General features: G+C 39.1%; 1 protein-coding gene across 13 annotated transcripts in view; it reads left to right on the top strand.

Annotated features, from left to right (window-relative positions):
- Nucleotides 1-18,812, top strand: part of MICAL3 (microtubule associated monooxygenase, calponin and LIM domain containing 3) — a 164,261-nt gene that overhangs the window by 89,476 nt on the left and 55,973 nt on the right. For 10 of the 13 annotated variants that reach the window (XM_075757181.1, XM_075757164.1, XM_075757190.1 and 7 more), the window contains 4 exons: nucleotides 388-495; nucleotides 1,169-1,355; nucleotides 4,318-4,406; nucleotides 5,676-5,763. In XM_075757181.1, the coding sequence (XP_075613296.1) occupies nucleotides 388-495; nucleotides 1,169-1,355; nucleotides 4,318-4,406; nucleotides 5,676-5,763 (472 nt within the window). The remainder of the gene's footprint in view (nucleotides 1-387; nucleotides 496-1,168; nucleotides 1,356-4,317; nucleotides 4,407-5,675; nucleotides 5,764-18,812) is intronic. The other 3 variants (XM_075757221.1, XM_075757211.1, XM_075757201.1) reach the window with 1 other exon arrangement.

The raw sequence follows: 18,812 nt of genomic DNA, 5'->3' as shown, positions 1-18,812 counted from the left end.
CAATTTTACCTGGAACCTAAAATCTTAATGCATATTTGGCCTCGTCTTTGAGAAGTGTCTATGCTCAGGTTTGCAGGTACAAAATACCCCACAAATGACAATAAGATCTGCTTTCTTCATCATCATAGTATTTCTAGAGTACTTAGAGAATGCAAAATGCAAGCCGCCTTTTCTGTTGTTACAGTTGATCCTGGACTATAATGGTGATTTCTGATGACACTAGCTTTGCTATTACTACTTCTCACTTCATATTGTCCACTGTCTTGGCATGATTTGACCTCTCTGCACCTTTTCACCACCTAACCTATTACCATTTTAGTCATTTTTTTAATTTGATTTTTTTTTCTTTTCTCACTGCCCTATTGTTGTGTTCCATCCATCTGGTAGAAGTATATAAAGATGTACACAGGCGGAGTGAGCTCATTGGCTGAGCAGATAGCCAATCAGCTTCAAAGGAAAGAGCAACCTAAAACCCTTCTAGACAAGAAGGAACTGGTAAGACAATGTACAGAAGATGATGCGTGTTTGTGATTAGATGTACTGTAGTTCTGAAGTATTGTGAGTGTCCAGTTGTTACTACCACTGATGGAATTTGTCATAGTTTTGTGAAAGACTTCATTTCCCTTTCTCCATCTGCCCTCACTCTTGTCCTCATTTTCCTCACAAAATGTTTTAATCTAATCTCAATCCAAGAGTTGTGCATAAACATTTGAGAAACTGCTTGTCATATTTATGATGATGTGTTTGATTCACTGAGGCTACTTCTGCATTCTTGTTTTCTGAAGGAGATAATGATTTTGATAACGTAGGTCTAAGAATTGCTGTTTGAGGGATTTCTAATGGGTTTGGCTTTCCATCATATGCCTCCTTCAGTCATTTATTTCAAGGTCATCATTAATAGTACTGGTATCTGCTCTTCCATCCAGAGCTTATTTTACCCCTGACATGTGTAAGCATGGCATCCTAGGACCTTCTTCCCTGGACAATAAGGTTAGTTTTTGCTGTCCTAGTTAAACCTGTGAATTGTGTCGAAGAACTGCAGCATCCATGTGTGAAAAACTGCAGCTTCCCGATGCTCCTGTATCCACATAAATGAAGAGAAAACATGACCATGCAATCTTGGTGAGGCTGGACAAACACAAATTTAGTCATGCCTATTTCTGTCTAGGGCTCACTCAAAAAGGAGTTCCCCCAAAACCTGGGAGGCAGCGATGTCTGTTACTTCTGCCGCAAGCGAGTCTATGTGATGGAAAGGCTGAGTGCTGAAGGCAAGTTCTTCCACCGCAGTTGCTTCAAGTGTGAATACTGTGCGACGACTCTGCGCTTGTCATCTTATGCTTATGATATTGAAGATGGTAAGAGAAACTGCCTTTCTGTCAGAATTCTCTTAACTGTCCTGGAAGTCTGTGTAGTGATTTCAGCTCTTTCTTAATTTAAAACTTACTTGGTGAGTTAGAGAAGAAAGTAACTTCCATTCCAAAGACACCATCTCTCAAACTGATGAAACTATAGGGATTTCCTGTGGCCAGGTCGTGCTGACAGCAAAATAACTGAGCTGTTAGGAATTAATTTAACATCATAACAGCTGCTAGAACACAATGAAACAAATAGTAATTGGAGGCTTTAAAAGGGTTTGGATGCTGAGTTTGAAGGCTAGACCCTTTACTCTTATTTCAGTACTGTCAAATGAGGAAACTCCTTAGTGTTTAATACCACTTAAGAGAAAAGAACACGTTGGAGACAAATGCAGTCAGCTTTTTCTTCTTGAAGACATCACAACTGTCCAACTATATGTTTTAGATGTACTAAAATAGGAACTTTATAATCAGGAACTGTGATAATAGCTCATTACAGACTAAGTTCCTCTTGTATAGATAAAAACAGAGCATCAAAATTGAGTAAAGGTTAAGTCAATGCTATATATATATAGTGTTGTTGAAGTAGTTACAGGAAAACAAGAATTTTTTCCTTGCATTACTGAATCTTCAGTATCTGATAGACTGGTGAGGAAGGAATTAAAAAACTTGCTGATGACTCAGTTACCAGAATCTAACACATGAAGAATTAAGGGAAGCTGCAGATATACGTAACCAATCTGAGAAACCAGACAATATGGCAGCAGACGAAACTCAATTTATCAACAAAGTGTGCATACTGAAAGTAATAATTTGAAATTGCACATCACTTGGAAAAGTAATCTCCTTCTAAGAGTAGCAATGTGTTGCATTCTTTGCTTGAGGAGTGATTGACAGAAATTTCACATTTTCTGAAGAAAAAAATATGAGAAGGTATCTCAGATAAACCTTTATTTATATCAGCAGATATTCCTTTATTTTCTTCCACAGCTTCCATTTGTCTTTGCTCCTATCTCAACAGGAAAATATGTGCAAAATGATGTAAAACTAGTGAGAGGTTAGGTGGAAAGGATTCTACTCCAGACACAATGGTGTAGAAAACAAAACTACACGAAAAAAGTGGTAGTACTGATAGTTTTCCCCACTCAGTGAGGCAAAGATGAAGTAAAAATTCTAAACTAATATGGCACAGGATGAAACTCCAGAATATTCTACTGCAGATTGAAATGTTATAAAATTGATAGGTGTCTACTGCGTGTAGCTAGGAAGAATCTTTTTGTATGTACTGGGTAGAATAATGGCCATGGAAACACTGTCTACGCTTAAGGGTCAAAAAGAACCAAAATTATGTATTGATGATGCATTATATAATGACTTTAAGTAACGGACTTGCTTGCTCACAAAGAGTTGAGGAAACTTAGAATCATCAAACCCGTTTCCCAGTAAGGAATAGAAAACCCATTATTACTTGGCCGGAAGGTCAGCAGACTTGGCATTCAAGTTTAAAGGGGACAATGATAATTTTGAAATCAACATCTTAAAGTAAAAGCTTCATCAGCAGTCAAAGTTGGGGCAAAAGCATTTTTTGAGCACTGCTGTTATTTTGGGCATTCACAAGTAACTGAATATCTGATTATATGATTGGCAATAACAGACTGAGCTCCCCTATCCGTTGTATGGGCTGAAACAATTTTTGCCACTGGATTTAGTGATTTCCCTCTGCCAGCAAGCTTATGTATGAATTTATGGCCAGATAGTTCTCAATGAAGCAAACACAAAGCTTGGAGTTTCAGCACGCTTATAACATTGATTCTGAAATGGTACACATACACAACTGTTAGGCATGTGATATGAAGCAGATATGGCCAAACAGAAATATGTGGTATCCCATCTGATCTAATAATTGTGAAAATTCAGGCCATTCTGGGCTTTCTTTGAGAGAAAATATAACAAAACTGTACACGTATTGTTGTTATTCATCTAGCTGTTTGGACTGATGAGCATTCTGCAGCGTTCTGCAGTTAGTGTCTGGTTTTAGGCTTCAGAGTCGGTGAATTTTTATGTAAGAGCTTTTCTGTTGTTGCTCTCTTCAGATAATTTGAAAGAGCAGTTTTTGGAAAGAGTAAATATTAAGAAATACTTATTTAAGCAGAAACTTCTCAAAATGTAGGGTTTGTCAGTTTTCCATCATAAAACAAAGCATTGTCCAAATACCAGCCCAGAGAAACTAGAGAAGGGGGGAAAGGTCAGAATATAGGTTTGAAATGCATTAGCAAAGTTGTAGGAATAGGGTGGCAGCAGGGGATGATGTGGGCTGCATATACCACGCAGGATACACTGACAACAGTACACAGGAAGATAACTATGTGCTATCCATTTGCTGCTATTGGTATTATTTGGCTTTGGCTTCCTGACAGATACCAGTGAAAACCCGTGGAGACTTCTGGGGTGTTAGTAAACCAGCAGTATCACAAAAGGTCTTAATTGTGAAAAAGATTCATCGGTTGATTGTCTTTTCCACAAGTAGCCACTGTGCATGTTTAGAGATGGTTCTTTGGGAGTTAACGTTGTCTTCTCCCACTTTCCTCTGCTGGTTGTATTCATTCTTGCTTTTTCTAAAAGTGCTTCTGCCAGCTTTTCATGTGATGATTTCTTTGTTCCTCACACACTGCCGCATTGTTAGCATGTGATACCACACAAGCCTCACAGCTTTGCTTTGGTGTTTGATAGGATTTTAAGCTAAATGGCTGTCAGGCACCCAATGGAAAGGAGGCTAGCTAGGAGGGGGAGAGAGGAGGGCTGGAGTTAAAACTTCAGATAGTGTTTGCTTCCATGTATAGTGAATAAACTAGATGGAGCAACAGGAATGGCAGCAGAAAATAAGTTGCAGTGAGATGGACTTTTATATTGTGCTAAACTACTGTGTTCTCTTTGCTGACCTTCATTTGTGTTTTATCTGCAGGTAAATTCTACTGTAAGCCTCACTACTGTTACCGACTCTCTGGTTATGCTCAAAGGAAGAGGCCAGCAGTGGGTCCTCTGTCGGGAAAGGTAACTCATTATTTTCATCTAACATATCATGTTAATAGGTTTTGATTCTTAACATTGAAAAAGTAAATATGCCAGATTTTTTTTTAGAGAGTAGAAAAATTCAGAGTGCATCAAATTGCTTTTTTATGTCATGAGACCTTGCAGTTCTATAAATTTTATTTAAAAGCAGTTAGTTTAATTACCACTTGTCATGGTTCTTGTAAAATAAGGTACTGTCCCATTCAGAACAGGATTTTGATTTATTTTCTTGTCAGCTGAAAGTATATTCAGTCCATGCAGAGACTAAATGAATTATATTGCTGGTTTTGCTTTTGCTTTGTTTCTCCATGGTTTTTCTTAAGATGAAACAAATTATTTGCATTTCCTTTGAAACATGAAGTTCTACCCCACTTGCATGGGCTATGAAGACCTGCCTTCATTTCTGAAGGTTTTCTGTGTATTAATAGGAACCTACGTGGAAAGAAAGGATATCATTTTTCCTATACTACCATAATGGACGCATTTGTGCTTTAAATACAGGATCAAACCCCACTGTATAGTACAGAAAAGTCTCCCAGCTTTTGTCATTACAATCCAAGTCATTTAATTCGTCTCCTCAACCCCCCTTTCAGTGTTTTTCATAGAATCATAGAATGGTTTGGGTTGGCAGGGACCTCAAAGATCATCTAGTTCCAACTCCCCTGCTATAGGCAGGGACACCCTCCACTAGACCAGGAGATTTTTTTTTTTTTTTTTTCATCCTCTGAGCAGACTATATGGTAGTCTTTTAACAGGTTCTGTTAAGCTTGCATGCTACAAACTGTCCTTCCCTGTTAAATTATATTTTTCTTTGTGGTAGTGGTGGTGCTTGTCTTTCTGCCTGTTTCTCAGGTTTTATTAGCACAAGCCGAAGCTGTATTTCTTCTTTTTGGAAAGATTAGGGATCTATCCTAATATTTGTGCCATACTTCCTGCCAAAAATAGAGATTAAAAATGCTATTTGTTGTATTTCCCAGATGAACAGACTTCAGGGATCTTAATTTTTTTATTTTCTTGGATATCCAGCTTATTTTTCAGAGTTTTAATAAAGCCATAAATTGAGAAGGAACGTACTTAGTTCAGACTAAGTGCCTTATGTGATGATTAAGGGGTATCTTAATTGCAAGAGGGATGTTTTGCTAGTTCAACGTGTTCAGTACATATAGCCTCACATGAAGGAAAAAGAAAAAAGAATATTGCTGAGGCATTTTCAATTTTAATATAAATTTAATTTCCCCTATGCTCTTACAGGACACCAAAGGACCTCTGCAGGACGCCATGGCAAACGATGGAAGTGGCCGGGCAAATACCATCTCCGCCTCAGCAGAGAGGGCCCCAGGTAGCTCCGCTTCCTTCTTTAGCAGGGTGGTGCAGTACTCTCTCGGCCTCTTTGGCAGAGTTAGGGTGGCAAGCCAGCGCCTGCAAAGCACAGTTTCCTCGATTGGGCACCAGGTAGCCCAGAACCCTTTGGACTCCTTTTTCATGTGTCAGCTGATGGCTTTTGGGGTTCCCTTTCTCTATGTCCAGTCAGAAGTTCTTGTGCAGATCCTAGGGGAATTCTGTGGGCAGTCTGCTGACCAGTAAGAATTAATGTGACCCAACTTTTTGAGCTGTATAATTCCTGTGATTTTGGGGTGCCGTGTGAATTTTGTGCGTTACGTGAAAGTCTCAATACATTAATTTGCACTGTGGCTTTGGGGCCTAGATGTTCTCTGTCCTTTCAAGGACATTATCTGACAGAATTTCAGGAAAACACAGATGCTCAGTTGAGGGTCTTCTCTGGGCCCAGTTAAAAAGCCCTGGTCTGTAATGTATGCACTTCAGTTTCAGTGAAGTTAAAAGTTCTTCTGATGTACTGGACTAACTCTCAAACTGGATTTCTGTGTTTGCCTGAATTCTGGGTGTGGTTTCTTGTTCTCCCAAGCTTCTCTTCATCAATCTGGTACTTGAATGGGAAAGATCCCATTATCTCTGGATTGTGTCTCCTTTGGAATTCCGGGTGTCTCTGACAGCTAATGGGATCGGATTCCTTAAACCCCTTGAATTTCGTGGTGCTGGCAGGTCATGGTGCTCTTCCCTCACTGCCAGAATCTGTGCTGCTCCTGACCATGGCTTTGGGAATGGGGTGGTGAATGTGTGTGTCTCACTGTGAAGTAGTTTTGCCTTTTAACTTGAAATTCTAATTCCTTCTAACATGGGAGAAGTGTCTGTGCTACAAATGCTCGTTTGCCTAGCCCCTAAGTGCTCATTTAGTGATGTCAGAAAAAGGAAGAGATTTGATTTCTGGTGTTTGTTCCAGAACACTATGGATAAACTAAATCTGCTGCTTTTAGAGAGAGAACATACTTAGAGCAACAGTTTGACAAAAGAATGTTTTTGTAGTGCTAGTTGAGAAAAGGCCTTAACAACATGCAGGCAAATAAAACTCATGCCCTTGTTTGACTTTATGTATTATTCTTACAAGTGTTACAAGATTGTAATTGAATGCAGTCCAACATAAACTTATTCTTAGTGTGTGCAGTTGATTCTTGAAGTATAGTTACTTCTATGGTTTCCTCTTTTGTTTGTGTAGAATTTTCATATGGCAAAATGGAGGAAAGGGAAAAGGTATGGAAGAAAGACATTTGCAAAATGCTGTGGACAGATGGGATAACTACAGCATTTTTGTGCAACTGGATAGACTTAAAATTGCTTTCTCTAAAAGAGAAGAGTTGGGTTTTGAGTTTCTTTTTTAGCTGGAGCATATTCTTTAAGATGAATGAAAAAAGATTTCTTGGAGCATAAGGCATCTGATGTGAGAATAAGATGGTTTATGGAGTGAAGCTATTGGTAATGAGAAGTAGGAGAGTTCAGCTATGTGTATCAATTAGTTTATCAAAGCAATTGCTGGCATAAAGTCTCCTTCCTCTGATTTAGTCCTTCCATCTGATTGAATTTAATTACTTTTATAAATGAACATTCAGTAAATAGCATCTAAGTGATCAGTAAGGAGAGCAAACAGTAGGCCATGATTTGCTATAAACTACTATAAATCAGATATAAATCCAATGTTTCCATCTCTCCTCATGTAGTGGTGGCACTATCCTGTAGCAGAACTGTAGTTAATTTCCAGAGGAGTAAAACAGAACAGATACCATTTTATCAAATGGCAAAACTTGAAATCTAGGGCTCCTCCTGTTTGCTTTCTGCTTTTCTAAAGTGGTGTATAACTGTAGCATCATTTTTAAAGCTTTTGGACTTTTTAAAGCTTTGCCTCTTGCAGTGCCCGAAGGACATTAGAACACACTCAGCTTAGCTGGGTCAAGCTAGGTCATCTTTAAGGCAATGTATCATGGTGCATTCTTGTGTGTGCATGACAGAAGTACATTTAATGGTAGAAGAGTGAGCGATGCCTCTGCCATTCTCCCCCTTTCTGCTAGAAAAATGCCATTAGTAGCTGAGATTTTGTTTTCTTTGTGAAGTAGGTTCTAAGTATATCTTAAAAACTATTGGCTTAACAATGGTTAAGAATCGGGAGGAGGCTAAATGCAATGTACTTTGAAAGCAAGCCACAGTGTCATTAAAGGCAGGTCAGTTCTCTGTTAGTGTAACAGTCATGTCCCATAGGTATGTGCCTTTAGCTCCTGTTCTTGCTGGGTAGGTAGGTCAGGAAACTTGTAATGTGTTTACAGTTATGTATGGTTTGAACAAACAAACCAAACCCTTTTGAATTACCAAGCTTGCTAATACAGTGGAAGAATAGGATATTCTTCCTGAATAATCAAAAGAAGTCTATAAGATTACATCTCAGTATAACTCCTGACTTTGAACTATCTGCATATATGCTTTCTTGCAATTTATTAAATTGTCTGTTTAAGAGACTATAGACGTTCTGCTTTCACTGTACCGTAGACAAATACCTCAAGCAAAAACCTGTCTGAAGTGGAGATAGAGGCAGAGCTCTGTTTCCAAAACTCCACTTCACGCATCTGGTAGGCTCATCTAATACATGTCATACGTCTGAAAATGTTTGACCTCCCTTAAAGCAAGTGCCACCAAATGAAATTTGGCGATAGCAATTTCAGACCATGAGGTCTGAGCCAATCCTCAGTAGTGACGTAGATCTTGATGTGGAGTGTAAGTCGCCTCTGAAATGATGAAGTAAAAAGAAAAAATGTAAAATGTGCAGGTTTGATATTTGACGGAGATGTAAAGATAGGTTAGAAGGCAAAAGGCAGGTATGCAGCAGAAACACCAATTAAAGAATACACAAGACAAAGAAACCACTGTTCTTAAATTTTGTACCTCTTAGTTAAATGCAGCCCTGAGTTAGCAAAGTGCTTGTTCAGTGAGCTTTAGGGTCAGTCGTGCAAGACCTGCTTTTTAGTTGCCATGGAATCCCAAATGGATGTAAGTTGTATGGGTTCTCCCCCTGCACTCACTGCCTCCTTTGCTAGGCCACCAAATCTGGCCCCTTCTTCTTTTAGCCAGCTTAATGCTCAAAATATATTCAACCACAAAATAACATTCAGGAGGTTTGGTCAGCTGAGGTAAGATTGGTCACAACAAGCACTTTCTTGTGATGTGTTACTAACCTGATTGGCATGTATTAACTTTGTTAAAGATGTCAGTCCCTCACTGGGTGGCCACAGCCTTAGCTGGCATTTAATGTGTTTTGTCTGTCCTTGTATTGTAACGCCGATAGTTGCAGGGCACAATCTGTGGTAAGCAAGTTGAGGGGTTTTTAGCAGTCAACAAGAATCACCCTTCCTGCAAAGGTTTCGCCTGGTTTGCCAGAGAGTCTGCTTGGCGTCTTAGGTGGTGGTTACAAGGTACGCTCCCAGGGAGATTAGGGTCAGACTGGCTCTAGATCAACCCTTCAATTCGGGAAGTGGCAACAAGCTTTTGAGTGATGGATGCCATTCTCTCTGGGGAAGGGAAGTTGGGGAAAGCTGTTACTGTGCTTTTGGTCCTGCTGAACTGTGGCATGCTTGTTGTAGATTCTGTAACCTTTCTCTGTATCCTGTCTGCCTGTTTCTATCTTCTGCATTTGCCTTTGTGCCAAAATTGCTGCTATTGCCAAGAGAAAAAAAATACTTTGCTTTTCAACTGTCTTTCCCTTTGATAATCTGTAACTGCTGTGTCTTGGATTTTTTTAAAATATTATTTACAGTACTTTATATGGTTTTAATGTGCTTTTGATGCAAATGCTGTTTTTCTGTTTGTTCTAAAGGTCTGTAAGAACATATTTCTGAACTTTCAGCTCGCTCTTGACAGATGGACTTGGAACAGTCTTTACCCCTGTGAGCTTTATGATAATGCTCCTTGGGGTGGCTTTAGCTGGTGATGTTTTGTTGTAAGATGCTTCCCATTTCAGGCTTGTGTTCTCACAGCAGTACATTTCTGTCCTATTGGAAATAGGGAGTTTGTAAAGGAAAGACCTGCTAGGGAAACTCATACTTCAAAATGTACAGGAATAAAAGGCAAGTCATGAGATCTTTGCAGTAGTTACTTGACCTGTGAAAGATTTAAGAAGCCACATATAAGCCATAGTATGCAAAACTGAAAAATGCAATACAAAGTAAAGGCACTAGGTCTCCTGCTTTAAAAATGACAAAAATATATAGTGTATATGATGTAGGTATGCAATATGAAAAGTTAAAAATCCTCCTATGGATGTGCCTTAAGTGTTTTCAGGGGGCAGTGTTCTGAGCAAAGCCCTTCACAGTAGACTCTTAAGTAATCTGTTGTATATAGCAAGCAAAGCTGGACTTTACATGAGGAAGTTGTTTTGCTGACTTGGGAAAGCTAGAAAAGGCTGGCTGCTTCCTCTAAATGGCATGCCCTGTAAAGCAAATTGTCTGAGCCACATTTTCAAAAGGATCTTAACTATCTGTGCAATATTAATGAATCTTTATGAATGCATCCGGTATTATTTGCACACAATTCTACTTCTGTGTCTAACGAAGTATGAATACATTTTATATATATTTCTGTATAGAAATAAGCTTCTTGTTCAAAAACAAGTTTTACGGTTCTGCATACGTTGACCATGCCTTACTCATGAAAATAATTCAGCTCAAAGCAATACTGTTTGCTTGTGCAAACAAACATATCTTCATGAAATCCTCCACTTGGTCACTTGTTTTCATTATTATTTGCATTTGCGTTTTGTTCTTGGTTTAATTTGGTCTGTTTTAAACATTACATTACAGAAGATAGCAGCAAACGAATTCTGTTTAGACATCAAGTTCTGTTTGTGGTGCCTTCATTTTAAACTACCATTTACAAATGCATCCGTATCCCAGTCACCCCACCCCCCACGCCACCCCCCCCCCCAAAAAAAAAGAATAAGTACGTCCATATTTCAGGATGCACCACCAAATTGGGAGGAAAGCTAATTCCTCTACTACTGTGCCTTGAATGTTGTCTGTTCTGTTTTGAGGAGCTGTGGTGGTGTGTTTTGCAGGACATGGCACATGATACTGAACCCTTTTATGGGGTTTCATACAAGTCTGAAGAGATGTGATGCAAGATTTATTTCTCTCTGCTGGAACATTTGAAATATAAACTTAAGAACCAGACCCTGTATTTTTGGAAGCTGAGGGGAGTGTGTGAGTTGCCCAATTAGGACCAAGGTTCAGTGCCCAGTGAATCATCCCTTAATAGCAAGCCAGGAATCTCTGTTAGGATAAGTGCTTGACTGTTCCCAGTCCATCATGTTCCTTGTCAGTGTTCTTACTAGGATTTGGGTGGCTTTGGTGTAAAGGAAAAAGGCGAATGGTAAAGGGCCAGCAATTTGAAGCCCAGAAAATCTGGAAAGGCAAAGGTGTGATAGAAAGGTTATTTGTGCTAAACAGTGAAAATAAAGTTTCACTGAAAAATCCTGAAAAATGTTTTGGGGACCGAGGAATAATATATGAAATAGCAATGTGCTGAGTTTGTGCTCATGGCTGGATCCTGCTAAGAACACTTTTTCTTGGGAGTAATTGGGCTCCCAATTCCATCTTTCTCTCTAGCCTTCAGACCTGTAGACTTGTGCCACTGGAATATTTGTTTATTGTTTGTATGTGTATATTCTGAAGGATGATATGAATTTTTCTGGGCACTTTTAGAGCTTCATTGAATGTTTTTGTGTCTTAGAAAAATAGTATCAAGTCTGTGTGAAGGAGTTGGATTTTTTTTTTTTAATTGCAGAATTGAAATGTTTGGTTTTTTTGAAAAGTGGAATCTGAGAAATGACCATTTTGAGATTGTTTCCCTCAGAGAAAAGAAGGGAGTGTACATAAAATAAGCTTGATGACAGATAATGTTCAAGTGAGACGATTAGTGCTCAGAAAGGCTTCATGTCTCCATTGTATTGCCTCTTTGAAGATTTTGATTTGTGCAGTTGTTTTTAACCTGTTTTTGTTTCGGGTGTGTGTCTTTGAATTATGTAACACGTGGTTTTCCTGTTGCTGTGAAATCAAGACATTATTTGTTCAACTGTGTGAAATGTTCAAGGGAATAAATTCCAAACAAACTTCAGGTTTCTGAGTTTTTCTTTGTCACCCCCCTTCTCCCTCCACTGGTTCCAGGTGAGGGATGCTGCAGGGGATATAGAGTTGGGGGAGAGTGGAACGAATAGATTTGGCAAGCTCAAATGCAAAAGATGTTTTGGGGAGTTCATGGCACGTGCCGTCTGTCACTGCAAAGTACTACTTTTCAGGCTTCTTCTGTATTGTGCTTTTTAAAACTTTGCTGTTACGTTGTGGTTTGCTCAGAGTGCAGGGTATACACTGCACAGACAGCATGACATATTGCTGTAGAAAACCTGTTAAGGACCCCCATACTAAATATTATCCTGCTTTGGCAAAGCTGGCTTTGGATAGATGCACTGTCAGTGTTGTAGCTTCACTGATACTGGTCGATTTGGGAGGTGGTTTTGTGTTGCCTTGCTGCAGGTCAGAGGTCTTGGTCACAGTCTGTATGCAAGGCAGTGATACCCACGCATGAGGGGAGAGGAGGAACATGGGCAAGTGCAAGTCAGGAACAGGAAGGCATAGCCTTTGCACCTGGCGTCACAGGTAAGGGTCTTGGCAGGATTTGGTGCCTGTTGTTGGTGTAGCAGGAGCTGTGATGATGAGATGTTGCAGTGCGATGGAAAGGCAGAAAATCGGAGTAAATACGGAGCCTTGTAGCTAAATCCTGTGTCTTGGGTTCTAGCTGAGCAGTTGTTCTCTCTCAGGAGAATGGCACGTGAGGAGATGACCGCCCTTCCTCAAGACCGTAATGTTCTTGCTGTGACAAACAGATGGAGCTGGATGGTAGTTTTGAGCCGCATTTTCCTGTTCCCAAAGATATATTGGATCAGTCTACATTAGGGACTCATTCTGTGTCTTTTCTCACATGCTTCTCATGCTTCCTACTGCACCACTGGCAACTAAAAACTTGTAATAGCAGATTACTTTTGAGAGTCTAATTGTGAACGATACGCCTTCTCTTTTGGGTTTATGTGGCCAGAGTAGTTACGTTTTAAATGGTAGCTCACAGAACTGCAACTGCAAACCAATGCTGTTATATGTAAGAGTTCCTCCTTTAGAGGAAAGTAATCACTCTATGCCTTTGAAATTGCATTTTATTTTTCTTTACTGTGATCACTAGTCCTGAGGGCCCATTTTAGCCTCAAAATCAGTTCTGAGAAGGACCCATCAGCGTTCAATGTAAAACTTCATGTGCCGGTGCATGAACTAGAACTGTCATTTTGATGCACCACTAGAACAGCTTCCACTGTACTGTATCAGGAGAGCTGTTAACTTTGCAGCTACATATGTGCTCTTCAGAAATCAAACGTTTGCTTTATGAATTAAAAAAAAAGGGGGGGGGGAAGGATGAAGGGAAGGTGCATTTTCTGACCTCATCCCCATCAGAGGTGAAATTGGACTTCCTTGCTGTACCAGTATAGGAGACACTGTTTTCAGCTAAAACTTGGAGAAACCAAGTATTTGTGTGATGGGAGCACTCCCTGGCACTCACACCTCATTCTCTTCGCAGTCTACACAGATGCCTCACGCTTTCTGTTTCTGTCCCTGTGGTGCTTCTCTAGTCTCATGGCTTCTGATGTTCTCTTACTAATGTCTATGGGAAGAGTTGAGCTTTGTATCCTGCCCCACTGGATGGGAGGAGAGGTGCTGCCAGCGAACTCCTGCGATGGCCCTGACACTCAAAAGCCACTGTTTGTTAAAGGCATTCTAGTTTTGTTTGTGAAACAAAACTGAACTGTTTTCAAGCATTCTTCCCTTCACTGCCACCCTTCCTCTTTGCTCCCATTCCAACCTAAGGTACTTACCTTAAAATGTACTCTAGAGGAAACTTTATTCTGTGAATAAAGCCCCAAGTAACACACTATGTCAAATATCGTTCTTTTTAACCTTTGCTGTGCAAATAAAATGACCTGAAAATGAGGAAGAAAAGTAGACGATTGGGCTGGGCCATGTTCTTGCCAAGTGTACATGCTTCTTTGTCCGTAGTTCTGTAAAGAGAACGCATTGGTTTTTCTGAATATGTTATCCTGGGATCTTGAATTACACAGACTTGTCCTTCTGTTTCATCTGTCACTTCTGAGGGTCTCTGTCATTATTTAGGACTTGTAGGACTTGGTAAATAGATTAAATATTGTCTTCATCTTACATGAATTAGGTGTAGAAAACCTGCTGTGTACAAATTGTTGTACATTTTAGACATATTACACTTCTTCATCTGGTATGGTAGAAAGCAGAGTAACTGTTCCATAAAGATCTTTTCCTCTACTGTTCTGTAACAGTGATGGGAAAGTGTAAGGTACTTTTAAAATAATAAAATGAATGAATATATGTCTGCTCACCTCTACACCAATTAAAACAAGCCACTGATATTTTTACTGTCTGCTTGTGATCAGCAGCATACTATATTAAGGTATGTAGTTGATAATGTATCTTAAAATACAGTCTTAAAGCAAACTTTAAAAACCAAAACAACCCCCAAAGTTCTGAAGGGAAGGTATAGATACCACAGAGTCAACATTGAACCTATTCTTCCACTTCTATAAAGCCTGTTTATGGAGGAAGGTGGAGCAGTTTTTACTGAGCTGATCCTGGTGATGTAGAGTTTAGCTTAGGCTTTCCAAACAAAACTGGGCAGATGTTCTTTAAGGATGAGATGGCACTTCTATGCTCTGTTTAGTTGCTTACATCTTCTCTCAAAAATGTATGTTTAGTCTGACATTTCTCATGTTTGCTGTCATCCCAGAAGGCTGTGTTTTCTTTTTAAGGAAAATTTCATGACTGTCCTTTCTGCTGTTACAGAAGTTTATCTGATGGCTTGTGGGTAGAAGTGTTTAAAAATAGGACTTTTTAACTCAAGAGATGTTTCAAATACTTGCTGGCTTGGGTAACTCAGTGATTTAAAACATCAGAACTGATGTCTAAGTTATCAGTAATGTGTCTTTTGGAAGGTTTCTTTCTGGAACTGGGGCAGATTTCGAATATACCTAGTTATATACCTATATACAAGCATTTTCTTAGTTTCGGAAAAATTCCCACTAAGGTGTGAAGCTCTGGGTTGCTTGGAACATTGAGTTGCTTTCCAAGTTATACAAGAACATGTGGGATAAATGTAGATAACAGATAAGTATCCAACAGAATGGAGGAGCAGATGTCGATGGAGTAAATGGAGCTTTTACGTAGGGCAAGTATTCCCCAATATATTTTCCTGTAACTGCCAGCCTCAGATTTCAGCCTGTTCCATTTGCAGCACTTCATAATCTTGACACAAATGATAGGCATTAAGTAAGGACATGGTTAATATCTAAATATATTCTGAGATTCAGTAATTATGGAAATCGGTAGTAAATTGCAACAGAAGAGATAGTGGTTAATAGCTCGATAGTTGAAAAAAAGATATCCATTTGAAAGCTATGTTTTGAATCTGATTGCAATTCGAATGGGCAACTGAAAACATTTGATATTCCACACTTTTATCATGTGTGATAAAATTTCTAGTTCCTGATTGGTTGTTCTTTAATTATCAAAACATCATCCAGTATCCAAAGTGGAACTGGAGTACTAGTTTATATAAAAAGTAGGCAATATTTGTATTGATAGATTCTTCTACTGCTTTTAGGTGGAAATGTCCTTGGTTCAGCTTTGTGTTATTTGCACAGTGGGAATCACCTGTCTGATTCCTCCCTGTGAAATGAGAGGCTCTGGAGGGCTGCTGCGTACGAGGGGCAAGAAATAGATGCCACAATGAATAAACTATGTGAAGTCTTATGTAGTAGAGAAGATATCAGAGGCTTTCTTTCTAACATCATAAAAGGGGTTACTGTTTGGGTTATAACTGACAATCACTTTTAAATATTAATTTCCAAGTTACTTAACAAAACAAAGAGTGTACTTCACTTAAAAAAGAGGAAAACCTCATGAGCCCAAGGTAATGATGATTTTAAAATACACTGTGGCCTTTCACTTTGCTTCTTCTCCCTGCCAGTACTTGGATGTGGTTATTTGAGGTAAGATACCTTTAATAGCTTCCAGGACAAAATTTACACCTGCAAAGTAGTGTTATCTTTAGCCAGATTATCCTTTAGTGCTCTTCAGCCTTCCCACACTCAGCTTCTTTCAGGAGATGGAAACGAGGCCAGGAGCAAGGGTAGAGCTGATCAAAATACTGGAGGGAGCTCAGACTTCTTAGATGATACCAACAAAATGGAAAACGATAGGTAATATATTACTGTTACAAGACTCCTGAATAATAAACACACCAATAATTGACAGACTTAACATAAATTGATGTAGGGATTTTATATCTCTAGAATTGGAAACCTCTTTGGGCAGCAGTATAAGTGAAATCTGTACAAACGTTAAGATTTTCTGCCAGACAAGATGCAATAAGGAGAATCAAGCTTAGCAGTGTTCCCTGCGGCTTGGATTAGGTGACCTAATACCTCCTTCCCCCTGTTTCTTTTCTCCATCCACCAGCTATGACACTGGACTCTTTCCAGGAGTCAAAAAGTTGTATTCCTGGATTATTCTATATCTCCAATGTAGTGAGACTTTTCTGTATTGTTAAACCATATACTGAACTTTTAACTTTCATTATGTTACACTGCTAATTCACACATCTGCATGTGAAAACCAGTATTTGTTAAGCATAACTTTATAGTACAAAGTTGCACATGAATTTTCATTTATTTTCAAGACATAAGTATAAATTACAGATGACCTTGAAATAAAACTGGTTAATTATATTCACTTCTGGCCACTAAAAACAGAGAGAGATGAGATCAATCAAACTGACAGCTAAGCCTTACCCTACTGATGTTGTAGGAAGCAATGTTTTGTCAGTGTCTGTTTTGACAATTCTAGAAGTCTACTTTAACCAAAATAGTGTGTGTGTGTGGAGACATTGTAACACCCATAAGATAAACACGTAAGTTACGAATTTCATTTAGTGGTCAGTCCAACTTACTTTCATAATTATGAAGAGAAGGGACTTCCACATTTACTGACCTCGTCTGATATATGAAGAAATTAATTCTAGTTGGAGGTTGTGGAATGTATGGAGGACAACTGACATATTCTTATGTTTGTTTCTGGCATATCTGTTTTGGAATCCCTTGAATATTTTAGCTATTAGTTACTTTCATACACATTATAATGGTTTGGGGGAGGGTCTTGGGGGGGCCTCTCTGTTACTCATTGCTTAGGGAACCAGTAGATATTGACAGGAATCTCACTGATTTTTATTTCATGTGCTGTGTACTATTGAATCAAGTAAGGCTATAAACTTCTTGGTCAGCACTGGAAGTAGTGTTGGTTCTTTAATAGTTCTCTGCTGGGTACTTCTGCATCAGAGGATATTTAGATACAACACCTTTCTATCTGTACAGGTTAATCCCTCCATTTCTCTGTTAGGTCCATGATTTGCTAGGAAGAATTGCTAGACTTGACAGTTTGAGGACTGAGCCTTGACATGGTAGTAGAGGTCTCGAGCGTGTTGGTTGCTCCGTGGCAAACCCCTTTTTCTTCTGGTAGGCTAGAAAGAGCTGCTGGTCTGCTCTGTGTCTGCTCCTTTGTTCCCTAGGTTTTAAATGTCATTTTAAGGACAGTTGTATTGATCAAGTCCAACCTGCATAAGACAGTTTGTGTACGTACAACACCCATATCAAACTCCAAGAGCTGTGACTCAGTAGAGCATATCTTCTAGAAAGCCTAGTTAGTTACTGTTTATTGTTATGATAGATACTGTTTATTGTTATGATAGATACTGAAGAATTTCAGCAGGGCCATCTTGAAGTTAGAGCTCATTTTGAATCCTGTGCATGAACACTCTGGATATCTTGAGTATGAATAGACTTTGTTTTTCTTATCGTACAATCCTCTTTGAATTCAGAGATGTTATATTTAGCAGAACATGTTATGGTTCAAACTGGAAATGCAGACATGAGAAAATTCAAGATTTGATGGCTTCTCTATACAGTCAAGTAATTCAGGCTTCCTGAGGGCTTGGGAATAGCCTAGGGTAGTAGGAGAGAAAGTTGAGCCATTGTATCAAAATAACCTTGACATTTGATGACTATTAGGTGTTTACATTCCAATAAATGCATTCTTGTTTCTATTTGAGCAGGTGTTATATTATCCCTTTTGGCTCTGCAGATGTGCTTATCAAAATTCAGGGAATCCTACTAGGATGTGTGCAGTTCTGCAGTATGTGATGTGAGGCTGTGTGAACAAGCAGTGACAAGAATTCACCAGACCTGCTGGGCTCTTTCCAGTGGTTTCCTGGAGACATTTCTTAAAAGAGAAGATAAATTTTAAAGGGTGGATGAATCTAGATTTAAAACCTTAAACTTCCTAATCCTTAAAAAATCCATTCCATTTAGCACAGTTCTGCAGATCAGTTTAGAGTTGCCATCTCGATGTTTTATATATATATCTTACTGAGCAGTATAAAAATTGTTGACAATGGCTAGATAACTAGTTTTGCAGAGGATTAAGGATTTCTGGCTACATTTCTCAAGAGAAATCAGTTGCACTTATTTAAATGGGAGGTCTTAATTGTCTTACTGTTTCAATATGTGCAGCATCCAACAATGGGCCTTGGTACTAAGATTTCCCTTTTTTGGTACATGCTGTGCTGAGTGCAGTGAGCATCTCACACAAGGTGCCATTGCTCAACCTGCTCACGTAAACCACGTAATCATTACGCTTAAAATCCAACGTATTGTAGTCCCTTTCTTACTTCAAAGTGTTTTGTCTTACTTAAATGAAGCTGAGAGTGAAGGAGTTGGAGTTGGGCATTCTGGATCCTGTTTCTGGCACTGCCACTAATCTGTTGTGAGACTGGTATTTAATCTTTGTGTCTGGATTTGTGCAATGCCTCTAAAGTACT

This window comes from Balearica regulorum, chromosome 1 (assembly GCF_011004875.1).
Source record: "Balearica regulorum gibbericeps isolate bBalReg1 chromosome 1, bBalReg1.pri, whole genome shotgun sequence".
NCBI lineage: Eukaryota > Metazoa > Chordata > Aves > Gruiformes > Gruidae > Balearica > Balearica regulorum.
This window is presented reverse-complemented; position numbering and strand designations above follow the sequence as displayed.